We start from the raw sequence: 17,546 nt of genomic DNA on the forward strand, positions 1-17,546 counted from the left end.
AATAGCCTACTGATGAAACTGCCATAATATTATGAATATGTAGTAAAAGATCCTGTAAAAGTACAGGAAATGTAAAGTTGTGAAATGTTCACAGTGGTTTGCACCTTGTTTTTACAGTCTATGGTTTGCACAAATAGACCACATGGAGTGGTCAATTTTGAGCCCAGCTGTGTATAAACAACATGTTTTATGCTCACTTTAATTTTCTTTTTTAACCTTTATTGTACATGCAGAAATGTTATGGGGGTTTAGATTTGTACCATGGAAATTATGTTTCAAATAATGGAAAAGTCATAAAAATCCATTGGTCAAAATTTGGGAACCATATAGTAAGGTTGGCTAAACTAGTTTTTGTAGTGAAATAGATTCAGAAGGAATTTGAATAAAAATACTGCAATGTTAAGAGGTGTCTACTCACACATCTTTGGACCTTCAAGTAAACTTAAACTGGAATTTAAGGTATACTGAGGGAACACATTATCCATAGCAATGCAATCTTAAAGAAACAGAAATATAAATACCACACATGCTGCACATATGAAAACACAACTTGAAACCTACTTCAACATACACCTATCAGAGTAAAGACAGTTTTTTGTAACCTTTTTTGGTTATAAAAAAAGCTACTCTATTGAAAGACTTTCACCACACTTCCTACCGAACTGTGGTGAAATGTGACAGACCGTATAAAAAGACAGGTTTTCCTCGACTTCCTCTGTCAGCGTATTGTTAATCTGTGAATCTCACCATGTCATTTGTGGATACTCTACGACAGTGGGACAAAGCAGTAGCTTTGGTAACCAGTGGGGACTTAGCAACCGCACTAAAAGTTTTTCTGGACATTCAGGATAAAAACTCAAAAATCTCATTTAACATTGGTTGTCTCCATTTGATCAACAATGACCTAGCCGCTGCTGAGAAGGTAGGACAGAAATGTTGCCAAATATTTATATAAACAGATGAAACATAAGCAGCATTTCTCTAACATGTCTATTTAGCTTCAGAACTGGACTTTAAAAGGTGATATCACTGTACATAACATGTTACTTTCCAATACAAAAATGCAAGTCATAGCAAAAGGGGAAGCTACCCAATTTCTTGTAGAGGAAGCCAAGCTATGAGCTTTTTATAACTAATTCTATGTTTCAGGCATTTGACTGTAGCATACGCAAGGATGAACATCTCGCCATTGCCTTCTTTCAAAGAGGAATAACATTCTACAAAAATGGCAGGCACGGCATATTCAATATTCAGATACTATACAAATTACATTATGTTTCTGCAATAGAGACTACTAACAAGACATGTAGGAATTTTATGTTAGCATTATTAAATGAATTCATATTTTTCTATTTGCAGGTTTGAGGAGTCTTTTGCAGATTTCCAACTTGCCTTTAAGAAGCTAAGGGGGAACCAGCTCATCGATTACAAACCTCTTGGCCTTAGATACAAGTTATTTGCTTGTGAGGTGAGTGTGCAAGAAGATTGTTATAGCATAGATCAGATAGTATTGTATTATCAAACAATCACTGGGAAAATATGTTCTATCAGATCAATTGGATTAAGGCATAGTTGGGAGGTGGGAGACTAGTACAGGTAAGATAAATGTTCATCTGTTCAGAATACTGTCCTTCAGACTCAATAACCATTTTAACTATAAGGCTGAAATAAAAAGTATCAGCTTTCCATCACACTCATGTTTTTTGTGTAGAAAATCATTTTGACATAGCTTTGTTAAAGTAGTGTGTTTCAGATTATTGTGGGGGAATCCAGTGATGGGTCATGGTCAAGGAAATATTGCTTGTGTCCTAGTATTCACATCACTATCACTTCTTGCTGCAGTTGATCTGCAATATGAAGTGTCACAGTGATGTCATACAAATGTGACATGTACTGGCTATTTTGTCCTAGGTTCTACACAACATGGCTCTGACGCATGCACATTTGGGCCAGTGGGAGAAAGCTCAAGAAAACCTTGTGAGTGCACTGAATCTCAGAACAGAAGCCAAGCTCATCCACATTGACAAGGCTCTGGAATGCATACTGGTCAGTGGTCTGTCTTTTGCCTTTGATTTTTGTTTGTTACATGTTTTGTGTTTGTTTTTTGGGGTCGCAAAAATCTGTTATTGAATAGTTTTTAAATCTCAATTTAGAAAACAGAAAATGTATTTGGATTACGTTGTGTTTTTGTAATAACAAACTATCAACCAAAGTGTATGTAACAACACCTTGTAGTAATGTAGGGAGTCTTCTTTCTTTTTCAGAAGCAGAAGCTTTTTCAGCCTGTTGAAGTTCCTAAGGATGTTCTCTTCAAACCTAACCAGAACTATGTTGCTGAGCTGGAAAAGAAGGACTATCTGGGCAAGGCCAAGGTCTCCCTTTAATGTCTAATTCAATGTACTGTACATATTATGAGTAGACATTGATTTTGGGGATTACTGTTAGTCTTGTGAGAAAAATGTGGGTTTCTTGTGTTGGCAATAAGTACTAAATATTAGTACATTTACATTTAGTCATTTAGCAGACGCTCTTATCCAGAGCGACTTACAGTAAGTACAGGGACATTCCCCCCGAGGCCAGTAGGGTGAAGTGCCTTGCCCAAGGACACAACGTCATTTTGCACGGCCGGGAATCGAACCGGCAACCTTCTGATTACTAGCCCGATACCCTAACTGCTCAGCCACCTGACTCCCTCAAAACACGTATTACACCAAAGCCCATTGCTTTACACTGCAAGCTATTCTAGCTCATTTGTACTTGTAGTAAATATTAGTAGTAAATATTGAGCAACGTGTCACATTGTTGTGGCAAATGGTAGCTGCCTTGGCTACACCCAGTGCAGAAATAGATATACACAGTGGCATATCTAATGCTTCCTTCACATATTTATTGTAGTGGTTAAGGTGACACTAGCAGACCTGTGACCTTGTGGTGTAATGCAGTGTTCCTGGATGTTACTGTCTTCAGGTTGTTTCCTCCATTGTGTTTGAGGACGAGTTTTCAGGATTTGCTCCATTGCAACCACAGGTAAAGATGGCCACCAGCAACATTATTATTCTGACTTCAATCTTCCACTCTGTGTCTTGTTGTGTACATTTCTATTTAGCATTAGTGCTCCTATGATACAAAAAAAAAGTGTGCTTATATGTTTGTACTTATGAATGTAGTTGTGTATGCATACTTTCCAACATGTTAAAACTGTTCTCTGTATTATGATATATGTATCATGTTTTACATGATTACTCTGTTAACAGTTGGAAGATGCTCCTGTTGCTCCAAAAGCACCAGAGGTTTTAAGGTAAAGTTCACTAATGTTAGATTGTGTACGAACCTTAACCCGACTAATTCCAACGATTGGGACCTGGTAATTGGCCTTATAAAAGCATCTTGAATTGGTCAACAACCTGCATTCAATGTAGTTTGATCTTCAGTTTCCAAGATTCATGCACTATTTCCTTTTTCACATTGGATTCAAGACCTTTCCATTGAATACTTTTCTAAAGATTTTGATGGTAAAACTACAACTGCTACCATAGCAAATCAACATGACTAGACCTTTGTGTGTTTACCTGTTGCGCCATACAGAGCTCTGGAGGGAGTAGCCCACACTGTCCTGTTTGAGTTTGTACCTGAGACAAGTGATGAGCTAGCTGTGGTACCCGGCAACGTTGTATTTGTGCTGCAGAAAGGGACTGATAACTGGGCCTCGGTCATTTTCAATGAGAGAGTAAGAACACCACCCTCTCAGACTAATACTATTACACATATCGACACAGAGAATATACATTTACATAATCAGTGTTAAGAGTCCAAAGCATTACTAGGTGTTTTGGCTGTACTTTAACCTTGATATTTTATTTTTTCTAGCGGGGACTAGTTCCCTACAATTACCTGGAGCGTCTTGAAAGGACCTTATCACCTAAACAAGACCCGGTAAATGTGTTCTCTTACTACTTCTCTTCACATACAGTAAAAGCCACCATGGCCATGCCTATGATCAAATTAAACTTCCTAATTAAGGAGTCTGGTGCAGTCATCTGCAATATTATTTAGTATTACCTAACTAAAATCAATGAATCCATGCAAGGTTATGATGAATAAACATTGTACTTGTTGGATTTTGTTGCTATTTCCTGTTACTCTGTTATTATAGAATGGTATTGAAGATCAAATCCCAGCACCTCCCAGACGGGAACCACCAAGCAGACCAAAACGAGAACCAGGTAAACTCTATGGCTGTAATGGTTCATACGTTCCAACCTAAAGGGTTGGGTACCATTTAGGTTGGGGTCAGTGTGTGGTGTGCACCAACCATATTTCTTTTGTCAGCAGAATACTTTTTTTGTTTTACCCAATCATTGGGTAAATCAGAATATCAATAAAACAGTTTTTAGTACTCAAAATCAAGCATTCATTCAAACATACCATAGTACATTACTTTATTTGTAAAAATCTCAATAAATTAATCTTGACTGTTTCACAAAATTAATAGGTATTACAAAACTCAATTATTCACCCACAACATATCACCAGTACATCTCTCAGAATGACTTAATCACATGTAGTGTCCTTCTCTCGTGATCATTTACAGCTTCTTGGGCTCCAGAGAATCAGACTATAGATCACCCAGACTCTGAGGTACGGCATTTGACAATGACATCCCATTCATCTCTTTTTGACATGTTATAACTTTTAATTTCATCCCTTGTCCTTTCTAACGTCAGGCTGGTGTGTCCCAGGAAGATGATGATGAGTGCACAGTGAAAGTGCACTTCACGTACACATTCACAGTCAGCGTAGGACGAGGCGCATCTTACGCCACACTTGTTGAAAAAATTGCAAGCAAACTGCAACTTCCTGTAAAATCCATAACCCTGAGGTATGGGGCCAACTATGTCTATGTAAATCCAATTAGAAGCCATTGCTTGGCAAACCTTTGCTATCCACCACATTGCATTCAGTAAGCCCAAGCTGGTCCGATGTCAGTCAGTGAGTCTTTTCAATAGGCAAAGGCTCATGGGTACTCAGTTTCATTGACCAAACCTCATTATTCAACCTAATCTAGCCTGCGACAAAAATAATTAGGAAAAATGTATTTATTGTATAATAGCACTTTCCTATTGCACACTCTTGTTGTACTATATCGTTTGAGGCCTTTAACATCTGTACAGGTAATGTTTTAACTATCCAGGGTGATTCATGGACATCAGAATCAGAATTCGGTTTATTCGCCATGTATGTTATACAAACACGGAATTTACTGTGGCAGGGAGGTGCAAAACACTAAACATATACGATTTTAAATTAAGTAAAAGTACAAAAGTTTAACTATTTCTAAGAACTAAACAATCTAAGAATACAACAATTTAAATATAAAATAAAATATATATAAAAATAAGAATAAGAATGAGCAGCGTGAGTGGTCAACACGTCAACATGTTACCATAGGTGTACCTTTTGGCATCGTAACTAGAATCAAGTATTAAGCCAAAACTTACATCATGTTAAAGGCGAGCTTTGTGTTTGTTTTACAGCTATTCCCCCCAAAAAAGGGCAATTAATCAGGACACACTGATGGAAGATGTTTGGAGTCAAGTCAAGGATGGTCATCTCACCCTATGGTGTACCCTCCAGGAGGTAATGCATTCATGGTGCAAACACTGATGCAACAATCAAAATTGTAAAAACTGGTCCAGCGACTTCATACTTTTTTCTAATCTTGCACGGACAACAATCTAAAACTTTGATTCGATTGTGATCATGTATATGAGCTATCGATAGACTAAAATAACGCTGATGTTTCTCAAAAGGACATGAATGAACATACATTGCTGGCAGCTGTTCATTCTTTTGAATCCTCAAACCCCGAGGATCTTACTTTCTATAAAGGGGACACCATCATACTTCTTGGTAAAGGTGAGTAGAAAAAACACAAAAACTACCTGGTATAAGCATACATTACTATAATAAAATAGTCCATGTAGATAGTGACCAATTAGTAATTATTTAGGATTTGGGTGAATACTAACCCCTAATTTAAGTTTCAATTATGCAATATCTTTGTCATTGTAGCCACTTGAGTACATACCCAAAACTTGAGAACACTGTCATTTGTATGCAATTGAGCAGTCACTTTTCCTTTTTCCCCTCAGTCAACGAAGACTGGTTTGAAGGGCAATGCAAAGGAAAGATTGGCATATTTCCAGCAGCCTTTGTGAAAGAAGCACCTCTGAAATCAAGTCAAGATGAGTAATCATCTGAACCATGGGTACTAAGTTTTGCTTGAATAATGAACAAATTCTGATTCAGTGTACATTTATTATTGTTAAATGTATGCCTGTTTATCTAACATTTAAATGGTCAGAAGAATGTTTATTTGAAGTCATCTATTGTTCCTATATTGTAGTGCAAACATACATTATGTAGAGGCCAAGTCTTGCTTAAAGTGATATAACTTAACCATGTGCTCTTGCTAATTTTTACAAATGATGCAATCAGGAATTTATATTTTTTATGCAAATGTTTTTCACTTACAAGAAGCACGAAAGCATTGTCACATTTCTAGTTCTTTATCTGATCTGTACAATGTAATATAAACATGACATGATAAATACATTCTCGTGAAAATAATTCAAAATAGAAAATGTGATCTTGTTATAAATATACACTTGCATATTTCACCAAAAGTCTCTGGTTTGATGAGATTAATTATGTTGCATTTTGGCCAACCCAGTCTATATCTTCTTCATAGGCGATTGCAATGCCTTTCTTCCCCTCCAGTGCCTTCGTCACTGGTGTCTTTCCCAGTTTCTGCTCCAAGCCCTGCCAGCTACGACCCACCAGGAATGAGGCTGAAATTGACACAGGCACCATCAAATGGATTTCAATTTTGGGTCATTGCACCATTTTGAGTTATTTAAGGAACTCTTACTATAACTTTTTCAGATTACAATAAAACATTTAATTGCATATTGACCGGTACTTTTTGCTATTAGCCCAACTAATGTGATCACCTAAAAGGATTTACGTTTCTGACCAATACCCTTTGGATTTGGATTGTTCTCATGATTAAAAAGGTGGCATGCTAACCGGATTCTTACATATGAGTGTTTTCCTGCAGCTTTTCTTAAATGTTTTTGTTTCTGTTAATGCTGTTGTGTTGTGGGTTAATGCTATTATGTCAACTTTGTTTTCTTTGCTAATGTCATTATGTTGTGTACCTTACGGACACACCAATATCGGCATCTTTCTGCAACAGTCACAGTAATTGCAAAAACAAGATAAATGCTTAAAATCTTCAGTGCCTCGTTTGGAGTAATTTGTGTGTGCAGGGACTGTACTGACAATGGTTTGTGACGTACCAGCTGTGGTAGTGTTGGCCATAGTAAGCGTCTGGTTCCTCAGCATGACGGAGGACGAGGCAGAGCTGTAGGAGGGGTGATGCATGGTGCGCAGAGCTCCAGTAATGAGCGACACATCCGTCTCATCGCAGTCCTTCAGCTCTGCAGGACTGGGCAATGGAACATGACTTGCTCCACCTGGAGAAGAGGTTTAGGGCCAAATATGTAATAAGGTGAGTAAACTTAATCAAGCATTTCTGAAAACTCAACACAGTGAAGGTCAAGACTGTTATGCAGTGATAAAAGAGAACAATGCCGTTTGAGAATAAACCAGCTTTAAGTGATAGTTCAACATTTGCACTACCCAAGTAAACTCTATTTTACTTAAGGATGAAATAGTGACTGAAAACTACCTGGAAGGAGTTGACTGAAGTCTGTGACATACTGTCCCGTCCACTCCCTGTTCTTGTTGCAGGCCATCTCCATCTCATAAGGGGTCACTACAGGCTTGTAGAAATCACGCGAGTCCAGCAACGAGTTCTCCGGACAGGCGATCAAAACGTAAATGTCAATCTCCATGAAGTTGGCCAATTTGGCCACATTCAGTTTTCCCATAGCAAACATATAGCTCTTCTTCCCTGCCTTATGGATGGTCTCTTTTAGCTGCTCAATGATTGCGAGGTAGTTTGCCACGCCCAGTGTCCCAACCAGAATCCCGACGACCTTCGCATCTTTAGCCCTCTCAATGGCATAGAATCGCTTCATCAAGGCCTTGTTAATACTGATGGACTCTGACCGCCCTGACATTGTTACCGGGTCGAATGAGCAAAAAGAGCACTTGTTCCAAGTCATCATGAAATTTGTTAAAGTTGAACCTTCGTGCCCAATGAAGAACACACTGTAGTCCTCTATGCTTAGTCCATTTTTTAAGACCATTTGCCTTCCAAACTGATAAATAATTTCAGCATTGTTGTCAGCCAAGTGACTTGTGTCATTTGTTTGCTTTTGTATCTGTCCTTGACCATGGCAGAGTTCACCATCTACAAGAAGTGTCGAGTTCACTATGTTTGGATACTCAAGCAACAGGAGTGCTAAAAGGTTGTCTAAAGGAGACAGAAAACTTCATCAGCTTTCACTTTCTTCAAAAAACTTTAAACTTAAGTTATCATTGTTAATGGAGCCACCATTTTTTTAATTTTTTATAATAATACTCAATAATATTACTGTTGAACTGAAATTGCTGCCCTGATGTTTAAGGTACTTACCTATGACGTGGGCATAGTTAACGTCATAAAGAACAATGACATGACTCTGTCTGTCTGTGTAGAATTCTTTGAAGGATGAAGCACACTTCTTCAAGTCCAATGGTCTCCTTTCAAACACGTACATCAATGGAAGCCTTTTGGAGGGACTGAGGCAAGCACTGCCGTAGTGCACAATGCAGTCTGCACCTACATGTTCTGCTGCCACTTCGTCAACACAGCAACTAGTGGACAAAGAAACAACTGTCAAAACATTTAACCTAAACTTGATAACAATAATACTTGGTAATAACGATACAATATACATTTCTGTGTCCATTTTTAGATTACATGTATTTACAACATACAATTACACTGCATCCAAAAAGTGTACAATTATCTATCAATCCGTCATCAATCCTTTACCTTCCATATGATGTGTCTCCCAGTATGAACAGCTTTGATTTGGTTCTTCTCTCAATCTCTGCAGCAACTGAAACTGAATCCACTAGGAGCTCATCTGGGAACTGCAGGGCCACCTACAAAGCATGTGTGAGTTTGATGGATTATTGGTTGTTGCAGATTTACAGTGAGCCATTGCTGCTTAACATCAATATGTTTAAGATTAGTTTAAACTTGTTTTGCAATGAATCACTCCAATTAGAGGGTATTTAACAACTTTAAAGATCTCATAAAAAAACACTACCCCATGTCACTGTAATGTCTGAGTATGAGGTTTGATAACATACCTTGGTAAAAAGGTTACTGTTGATAAATTGACAGGTTTCGTCAATCTGATAGACCTGCACAATGTTCTCCTGATGAACGTTTCTCTCTGACGTAACATTCACGCTCTGTTGAAGAACCAACTCACAGTTGCTGCTGAATGCCTCAGTCATCCTTATCTGGGTTAAGTTGCTATATGGAAACGAGAAAAACCCTATTATAAAACTGGTCCTGACGGGCAGACCATCTAGTCTGCTGACTAAGAAAATGCCAGCCAAGTTGATATGTGTCTTGACAGTGCAGATGCTGAGGCAACACATGGTCAGATGGTTCGCAGACACAGGTATTTATTGATCAACAACTGTATGTTTGTCAGGATAATTCATCTGTAAACACAAAGCATAGCATCTTCCATAAAGTCCCAGATCGGGTCTGCACACTGCTTTCCTGTCAAACCGGATTATATGGGGACATGCTAGCTAACGCTAGGTTAGCTGGTTGGCTAACTTGTCTATCAAGTCATTACACCAACTGGAAGCATCATCGCTGATTAGTCACGAATGCTTATTTGGCCTGTCAACCATATGCTACTCCCATTTCATATCAAGCAAACCTATTCAGTTCCTACACAACATCGATAAACAACACACTACATACTTACATGTAGTTACACGTGCAGGGATTTCTTCTTCGCTTGAGTTGGATTGTAGATTTCAACCAACTTTAATAAGGTGAGGCGTTACCGCCGCCTCTTGTTGTGGAGTGTGAAACCAGTGGACGTAGCAAGATGGTTCGTAACAGTCATTGACAAAGAAAATAGTTAAGATTATTAAAAATATTCAGACAATGTTTATTCTGTTAAGTTTACACATCGCGTTGCTCCAAGTGATCAAATAAAAAATCTTCTGATGGAGGTTAATTTGAAACTACCACTAAAGGTGTTTAAAGTGATGAAAATAAAGTACTAAGTAGTAATAAAGTTACAGACTCAAAACCTTTTTGATTTTTTAAAATGATTTATTTCCGTCCAGTTGCAGGTAAGAACAGGCATTGTCCTCATAATTAAATCTTTTGAAACATTTCAATCTTAGCTTTGAACATGCTGGAAGCTCTTGTGTCAATTTTCTTTGCCGTTTTTACAGTCATAAAACTAAAAAGCCAAACCACCTCAGAAAAACACAAATTTACATTCAATACTTTTTCCTCATTCATTTAAACAAAATATTATGTACAAATACTTTTTTCCAGCTAAATGGCTGTGGCAGTCACATGCCCAACATGCAGAATCACATCCAAATTCGATAAAATCCAAGAACCACAGTTAGACAGGTGAAAACTGAACCTGTAAAAGAAGAGGCCATTTGTTAAGCTACATACCCATTTATTTAAATGAATGTAGTTATACATGTTCTGTATTTGGAAAGTTACATATGGTTGGGAACAGAACAACCACATCAAAAGAATCTTGCGAATAAATTATGTCTGTGTGAATATATTAATATAGTACTAATTTTTCATGTTTTACCTGCAAGGTATTTGATTGTGTCAAGTTTGTGAGATTCCAACATGGTTTTTAATCCTGCCACTTCTGTGTCGATTTTCATGTTGCTTTGAGTCAAATGGCGATCTTGCTCTGCATTCTACAACAGGCAAGACAAGGTATTAGACTAAAGATACGTTAACTAGGAGCTGTTTAGCCCTATCCTGTAAGATATACAATAATAAAATAAGGAAAGCAATCTACTGGTATTGCCATGATTTATTCAAGTATTCCTCATTTTATCCAAAAAGCATGTAGCTAACCTAGCTACATTTGCTAGGTAGTAGGATATGCTAGTAAGCCGGCTGCCTGAATGGTCGGCTAGCTAGACAAAATATGCCAACTACTACCTTTTGTACACTACTAACCATTTCCATGATATTAGTTTGTGTCTCCAGAAGCCTTTTCTCATGCTCTGATTTCTGAAAAACAAAATATCAGAAGGATCTAAACATTATTGTATTGACTTTAACCTCTATTCTTATTGGTTTGACTGAAACTAATATGTATAGTTTGTGATTTTTTTAAGGATACAGCAATATACCCTTTCGGTATAATTAGGGAAACATTACCATTTCTTTTATTCTGCTCTTCTCCAAATGCATATTCAAGATGTTGTCTAATCGTATTTTATTCATCATGTCCTGAAAAGTTGGGGTGGAGCATCAGATAGTTCTACATTTCTGCTCTTACAAAAGCTCATGTAAAGTGATGATAACTCACAATTATGGTTAGTAACTGATTAACACTTACAGACAATTGCACTTTCAGATGCAATAGTTCCGTCTTAACTTTCTGTAAAAAAATTAATAAAAAACAGGTAAACATTGTTACATGGAATTTAATATAAAATGTTACACAAAAAGAACCATATTTTAAGTACATCTCCTATATATGTGTGAAGAATTTGAATCATAATAATACACAACTTTTGGTCAATTACATTTAGTATACATTTTCAGCTTGGAAATGGGATATGTGTGATGGCCATGTGTAAGGATGACAAATGTTTAGATAGAACCACTCACCTCATTCTCTGCCAACAAAGTAGAAAACTCACTTTTCTCAAGAATAATCATGTCTTTTTTTACAGATGCAATTTGAGACATCACCCTCTGCAACAGAATCTCCTGCCATGCCAAAGATGGTTAGATGTTTTTTTATGACTCACTGTTATAAGTCTATGAATAATGTGAAATAGCAAACACACAGATTCTCACCTGCTGCACTTTGGTAACTATATCATTATAGATTGTATCCATGTTGGAGTTTGTTGTCCTCACCAGCAATTTCATTATAACCTCAGATTGCTGGGGGCTAAAGCCTGTTGAAATATATATATATATATATATATAAACCTTGATTAGATATGTGCGTGCATTGAAAGGCATTATATGTAAAAACAGCTAATTTTTTTATCAATAGAATAATACTTCAGTTTAAGAAACAAACCATTGTCTTCAAGAAGTCGAACCACTGCATGGGTATCAAAAAATAGTTTTCGGCTACCAGACTTTGTCATGTCGGTTTTCAAATCATACTGCAGAGTATTGATCGATGTGGTCATTCCTGTAATCATCACACATATCCATATAAAAAAACAACATCAAAGCCTATTGTGTAACATTACTATTTTGAACTGGTTATTGTTAAAAGGGGAGCGCAGAGCAGAGCCTGTTTTTAGTGCCTTAAATGCTCAGTCGTCGTTAGGTTTTTAAACAAGTACGATCAATTGTATCATTAGGCTAATTTGAGATTAAGATAGAATTTCATTAGAAATACAACGTCCAGGTACTTTCATATGGGTTTCCAGCTCTTCTTTTGTTGGCATTGATAGTGTTGATGGTTATTGAAAGCATAATTTCATGAGGCTTGGTCACTGAGACCAACTTTCAAAATAAATAAATTAGTTTAAAAAAAGCTGCCACATACCTCTTGAAAATTGGATCCTCGGGAAACACTGATGTTCTGTCAATCGTGTGATTACTTTTACCTTCCAGTGTTGTTTGTAGGCGTTAAAGGCAGGATCATATCGTGAGCTAGCTACAGCAGCTGTCCAGAAAGTTTTGGATGGAAGTGCAGGTGAAGTGATACATGTATTTTTTCTACACATGCGTTGATGCTCCGAATACAATGCATATTTTGTGTATATCCGCGAGTTAAACCCAAATCTGTGTTTCAGTGACATGTCAAAATTCTAACTTGCGCTATTACTAGTTGTTTCCTCTCAACAGCAGACAACAATACTAAGTCTCAATGGCAATATTTCTTGAATATGCCTTTCGGTTAGACTTACGAAAACTTCCGGGTCACGACCTAGACGAATCAGTGTTCCGTGAGAATTCCGTGTTTGTTCGATGTTCGATCGCCCAAATATTTATACAAAAAATGTCAATGCAGGTAAACGTTGTAATTTTCAAAACCTACTGATTTAATATTCACAACAGTTAATATGCATGTTTGTATGTATACTCTAACAATTGTCCATTGTTGCTATTCAGATTTTTTTTTTTTAAGTGTTACAATTAAACGTATGTCATCTTGTGTAAACTGTACAGTGTAGTCCCCTAAGTACTCAGTTGGCTGTGTTACCCTAACACATTGAATTGTCAATGAAACCATGACTATACATAGAAAAAAGTGCTTTGCCTAGCAAAAACATATCTACATTATTTAATATTTATGTAGATATGAGAAATGCCTCTAAGTGCCAGACAGAAATTGAACAGATGCAGATTTAGAAAAGTACAGGGATACTGTATCTCTTCTACAAAATCATATCATGAGAGAATTAAACGACTCAAGAAGCAAAGTACATAGAAGTAAGCGACAAGTCTTAAGTGAAGTCATTACTCTAGAGCATTAACTCTGCAGAGGTGCAGGAGTTAGATTGGTGTCCCTCTCATTTGAGCAGCTCTAGCAGGTGGTCGATCTGGCTGACAATGTAACGTGTTACATCATCACAACAAGCATTCCTGTTGGCATGCACAATTTCAGCAGAATTGGTCGAACAGTGTGCAAAATGCATTGAAAAAAGCTAAAATAGAAAAGGTTTTATGGATCGTATGCCACCCCGTGGGACTTAAGGAGTTGTTAAATTGGTGTATACAGTACCCTTTCCTATTTATGGCAGTATATGGTTCACACACACAGCCTTTTGAGGCTTATACTGTAGAAATGATGTGATCACTTTGTGATGATCCTCAGGAGAAATAGACCACGCAGACAGACAACACGGCTGCTACCACGGCGACACCGCACAGCAACAACAATATAAAGATCTGACTGGGCTGGCAGAGGCGCTGGTGGCCAGGATCCTCTTCATCTACTGAGAACATGGTCAGCGAGGCGCTGTCAGAGCTGACTGGGTCGGTGTACTTTGGTCCACGTGGCTCCACCGTCCAGCGAAGAACGTTGACCTTCAGCTCCATGTCCTCAATCATGAGGTCCACCCGGGATATCTCCTCCTCCAACTGGCTTTGTTCCACTTCCTCCACGTTCTCAGGGACCTTGGAATCGGTTAAGTCTGGAAGACTGAGTGCCCGAGCTGCCACCCCAGCGGTCTCTCCTGGACAACAAGGAACAGATGCGATAAAAGCAGAAGAGAGTGGTTTAATCAAACCGCTCCCTGGTCATAATTAACTCTTCATTTGGAGTTATAAGCCGATGACAGTAGTATAGACATGTGTGATAGGATAGGGATAGCTTGAGTCAATATGGATGTGCAGACAAAAAGGAAATATGTACTACAAAATGAACAGGTACAAAACCTCCTGACCTGTGTACTAAAGCTAAATCTTGACAGTTTTCGGTTATTCAATTATATTACATTTACATTTAGTCATTTAGTAGCTTTATATTATGTAGCTATGTTGATAAGTACTGGTTCTAAAGATGAACTACCAAAAACACTATGTCAGTTCATCTTCAAATACTGATAAATTGGTTAATGCTTACCTTGAATGCCAGTCTGCACTAAGGCATTGCTTTTGGATAGGGGAAAGATGTTACCCATGTTACAGACTTTACACATGTCAGCATAGAGGAGTTCCAGACTGGAAGAGAAAGCCACCCATAACAGCTCCATCTCCATTCGCTCCTCTGGGGTCAGACTTTTGTCCCGTAGTCGTGCTGTGAGATGCTGACGGTTTGCCACACTGAGATTTTGGGCCTTCTCTCTCGTTTGCCTCAACTCGTCTCGCAGTTTCAATTCGTCTGTGCTCCCGCCCACACATGAAGCCAGGTGCCGATAACATGCCACCACCTGAAGCAGAAAAACAATCAAACAAAAAAAACGTAGTCAAAAAGTGTAAATTAATCAAAAAGCAAAGGATTAAAGTAGATGTATTGTACTGTGAGTATAGCTTTCTAGGAGGATATGAACTAGGATGAAAGAATGGAAGCCTATAATGGCATCAGAAAATGAAATCCAATCACTATTTTATCCACAAGGCTTCACTAAATAGCTCACTCCTATGAGCTATTGCTCTTTTTTCTTATGGCAACTCAGTTTACATGCACAATAACTGGCCATTCAGAATCAATTCATTACTAATGAACAGTCTGAAATAATCATCAATAATCTGCATTCTATTAAGACAAACATATTCATAAATCATAAATAATATAGTCCTTTGAGAAACATTGGGGTGATGATTCAAACATATCCAAATCATCACTGTTATTAATAGACCTCCAGAGCTTATAGATGATCATGTGGTTAACATGACAAATATGACTAATAATCGGATTGTCACAGATCTATATTTGGATAAGCCCAAGGACCTTGTAAGGACATTGTAATCAAATTAACCTGCAAGAGTGGGACACTTCATTGTAAGATGGATCAGAATTGGTTGCAAGCAAAAATCACTGGGGAATTTAAGTTAATGAACTATATACAAACTTCACACGCAAAAGTTGTTTCTTAAAAAAAAAAAAAAACTTACATATACAACAATGTTCCAGGTTCAATCTTGGTAAGAGTACCAAGATGCTTAATTATGATTTAGCTACAGTTTCTGATAAATGGGCTATTTTATACATTTACATTCTCTATTGATGCTAATATTTATTCAAACTAAAAGGAAAATGAATGAATACGTTTGAATTAACCTTATGAATAATTCTAATTGGTTAAATTAGGAGCAAATGTAAACTAAACCCTAACATGGAGATACCCTATAAATCAACAACTAAAGAAGTGAAAAAGATGACCGCCACTGTACCATCTAACAAGCTCATACAAAGCATCTAGTGGATACTGGACCTGATGGAATGAATAAGGTCAGTTCTTTTGAGAGTGCTTTTTTTACCCACGGGGATATGCAAGTGTGCCTTTGCTTTGAGATGTGTAACAGAAAAAGAATTCTGTGACTACACCGCAAGTATAAAGGCACACAACCTTTTAAATACTTACATTAACATAAGTTACATATATCTACAACAATATTGAGATATCAGAATGTAAATTATATATATTATCTGCAACATGGCTATGTACACCTGCACCATGTTCTCATAATACATTTTGTGAAGATACTTGGTCCCATTTCTCCATTTACATCATATGTCAATCATCCCAAGTCAGATGTGCGAGTAATACCACTGTTACACATGACAGTGAGACATACAGATGCTGTGAAATGGCAGTAAAAATTATTATTAGCAATGTTGTCTACAGTATGTGGTTTGATAAGAATCTGAGAGAGTCTCTTACCTTAATCAATGACTCAACAAGAGCTTTCCCTTCTTCCAAGGTATCTGGTGTTCTGGCAGTGCCATCATCACCCACTTTGTTGTTTAAAAGAGGCATTTGGGCTGATTGACAAGCTCCGTCACTGCAGGGGAAAGGAAAGCCCACCTGCTCTTCAAACCACCAGTTTTCCTCTCACTAGCTGGACCCCTCAGTTGTTGCTCCGTGGTCAGGACAGAGAGAAGCCCATTGCTCGTCTACTATTTGAACACTACAAGTTCTACTGCATAACTTTTCTCCAAACACTTGTAAACTCAAAGATGGCACACATTAATGTTTTCCAATAAGATCCTTTCGTAATTATTCCCACCAAAAATATGGGTGTATAAAAGATTTGCAGGTGATAAAAAAGAGTGCATGGGATACTAGAGCTAAGTCCTAAGTATGAGTGATAATCCAGCGATTGACCCCTTTGCAGTGATGCAGGCTTGCCCCAACTGCTAATCACATTATCCATGACCCCTTAGGCATTGCACACGCTACTGTGCAAGAACTGGTAGCCTCACCATCACCAACATCGTTTCAGTGAATGCTGATGGTGAATGGAGAAAAAGCTGGTTTTGTGTCCTTACAATTTATACTATCAAAGAGATCTGGCTGACTGAATGCTGTACACTGAAACCAGATAAAAGGACTATTGTATTTCCTTTTGCACAGTGTAAAAGGTTGTTACATTTCAAATATATGAACATGTTATTAACTGAAGCATGGTTATGTACAGTAGGACTACTTGTGACATCCTTCAGTAAACTAATGGACTCTCACAATAGCCTTTGTGCCATCTTTTGAGAGCATTGTCCTCAGGCTAACTTGAGGTTCATTTAAGGTTTACAGTCCATTGACCATGAATGTACACATTTGTGCCAGAGCAGTCAGGCACACACAAAGTTTTGCTAGACATTTTAAATTATTAACCTTTGATGTTCTTGTGAAATTCACAGTGA

General features: G+C 37.7%; 4 protein-coding genes across 6 annotated transcripts; 1 reads left to right on the forward strand and 3 right to left on the reverse strand.

The window, feature by feature from the left end:
* Positions 1–717: 717 nt before the first annotated feature.
* ncf2 (neutrophil cytosolic factor 2) lies at positions 718–7,308 on the forward strand. 2 transcript variants are annotated; one of them, XM_067251764.1, is made up of 16 exons: positions 718–922; positions 1,150–1,232; positions 1,360–1,468; positions 1,912–2,046; positions 2,265–2,372; positions 2,968–3,027; positions 3,255–3,298; positions 3,586–3,727; positions 3,868–3,933; positions 4,154–4,223; positions 4,592–4,638; positions 4,725–4,879; positions 5,535–5,637; positions 5,811–5,916; positions 6,153–6,268; positions 6,752–7,308. In XM_067251764.1, exons 1-15 carry the CDS (start codon positions 749–751, stop codon positions 6,251–6,253), a joined length of 1,503 nt encoding a protein of 500 aa, XP_067107865.1. In that variant the 5' UTR covers positions 718–748; the 3' UTR covers positions 6,254–6,268; positions 6,752–7,308. The 2 variants fall into 2 exon arrangements, with proteins under 2 accessions (XP_067107865.1, XP_067107864.1); XM_067251763.1 differs by having other exon boundaries at positions 6,781–7,307.
* On the reverse strand, positions 6,297–9,978 carry dph2 (diphthamide biosynthesis 2). Of its 2 annotated transcripts, XM_067251762.1 has the most exons (7): positions 9,969–9,978; positions 9,331–9,499; positions 9,008–9,120; positions 8,606–8,826; positions 7,754–8,443; positions 7,362–7,538; positions 6,297–6,851 (listed from the first exon to the last, which is right to left on the reverse strand). In XM_067251762.1, exons 2-7 carry the CDS (start codon positions 9,478–9,480, stop codon positions 6,709–6,711), a joined length of 1,494 nt encoding a protein of 497 aa, XP_067107863.1. In that variant the 5' UTR covers positions 9,481–9,499; positions 9,969–9,978; the 3' UTR covers positions 6,297–6,708. The 2 variants fall into 2 exon arrangements, with proteins under 2 accessions (XP_067107863.1, XP_067107862.1); XM_067251761.1 differs by lacking the exon at positions 9,969–9,978 and having other exon boundaries at positions 9,331–9,908.
* Positions 9,979–10,330: 352 nt separating this feature from the next.
* On the reverse strand, positions 10,331–13,097 carry mcur1 (mitochondrial calcium uniporter regulator 1). The gene is made up of 9 exons (XM_067251937.1): positions 12,780–13,097; positions 12,300–12,416; positions 12,068–12,171; positions 11,876–11,977; positions 11,601–11,642; positions 11,420–11,491; positions 11,216–11,269; positions 10,833–10,947; positions 10,331–10,649 (listed from the first exon to the last, which is right to left on the reverse strand). The coding sequence occupies exons 1-9, from the start codon at positions 13,033–13,035 to the stop codon at positions 10,594–10,596; spliced, it is 918 nt and encodes a 305-aa protein (XP_067108038.1). The 5' UTR covers positions 13,036–13,097; the 3' UTR covers positions 10,331–10,593.
* A 953-nt stretch (positions 13,098–14,050) lies between these two features.
* On the reverse strand, positions 14,051–16,662 carry rgs9bp (regulator of G protein signaling 9 binding protein). The gene is made up of 3 exons (XM_067251962.1): positions 16,567–16,662; positions 14,805–15,111; positions 14,051–14,415 (listed from the first exon to the last, which is right to left on the reverse strand). Exons 1-3 carry the CDS (start codon positions 16,660–16,662, stop codon positions 14,051–14,053), a joined length of 768 nt encoding a protein of 255 aa, XP_067108063.1.
* Between the last annotated feature and the right edge of the window lie 884 nt (positions 16,663–17,546).

Source organism: Osmerus mordax, chromosome 15 (assembly GCF_038355195.1).
Source record: "Osmerus mordax isolate fOsmMor3 chromosome 15, fOsmMor3.pri, whole genome shotgun sequence".
NCBI lineage: Eukaryota > Metazoa > Chordata > Actinopteri > Osmeriformes > Osmeridae > Osmerus > Osmerus mordax.

Excerpts from the sequence above, each read along its gene's own strand:
- ncf2 (XM_067251764.1), top strand. The coding sequence starts at position 749 with ATGTCATTTGTGGATACTCTACGACAGTGGGACAAAGCAGTAGCTTTG. Across the intron at positions 1,233-1,359 it reads ACATTCTACAAAAATGGCAG|GTTTGAGGAGTCTTTTGCAG; the intron begins GCACGGCATATT and ends TTCTATTTGCAG. Across the intron at positions 5,638-5,810 it reads TATGGTGTACCCTCCAGGAG|GACATGAATGAACATACATT; the intron begins GTAATGCATTCA and ends GTTTCTCAAAAG.
- dph2 (XM_067251761.1), bottom strand. The coding sequence starts at position 9,627 with ATGTGTTGCCTCAGCATCTGCACTGTCAAGACACATATCAACTTGGCT. Across the intron at positions 8,444-8,605 it reads TAACTATGCCCACGTCATAG|ACAACCTTTTAGCACTCCTG; the intron begins GTAAGTACCTTA and ends TGTCTCCTTTAG. Across the intron at positions 7,539-7,753 it reads CTTCAGTCAACTCCTTCCAG|GTGGAGCAAGTCATGTTCCA; the intron begins GTAGTTTTCAGT and ends CCTCTTCTCCAG.
- mcur1 (XM_067251937.1), bottom strand. The coding sequence starts at position 13,035 with ATGTCACTGAAACACAGATTTGGGTTTAACTCGCGGATATACACAAAA. Across the intron at positions 11,978-12,067 it reads TAGTTACCAAAGTGCAGCAG|GAGATTCTGTTGCAGAGGGT; the intron begins GTGAGAATCTGT and ends TTGGCATGGCAG. Across the intron at positions 10,650-10,832 it reads CACAATCAAATACCTTGCAG|GTTCAGTTTTCACCTGTCTA; the intron begins GTAAAACATGAA and ends CTTCTTTTACAG.
- rgs9bp (XM_067251962.1), bottom strand. The coding sequence starts at position 16,662 with ATGCCTCTTTTAAACAACAAAGTGGGTGATGATGGCACTGCCAGAACA. Across the intron at positions 15,112-16,566 it reads TTGTTGAGTCATTGATTAAG|GTGGTGGCATGTTATCGGCA; the intron begins GTAAGAGACTCT and ends TTTCTGCTTCAG. Across the intron at positions 14,416-14,804 it reads AGTGCAGACTGGCATTCAAG|GAGAGACCGCTGGGGTGGCA; the intron begins GTAAGCATTAAC and ends CTTGTTGTCCAG.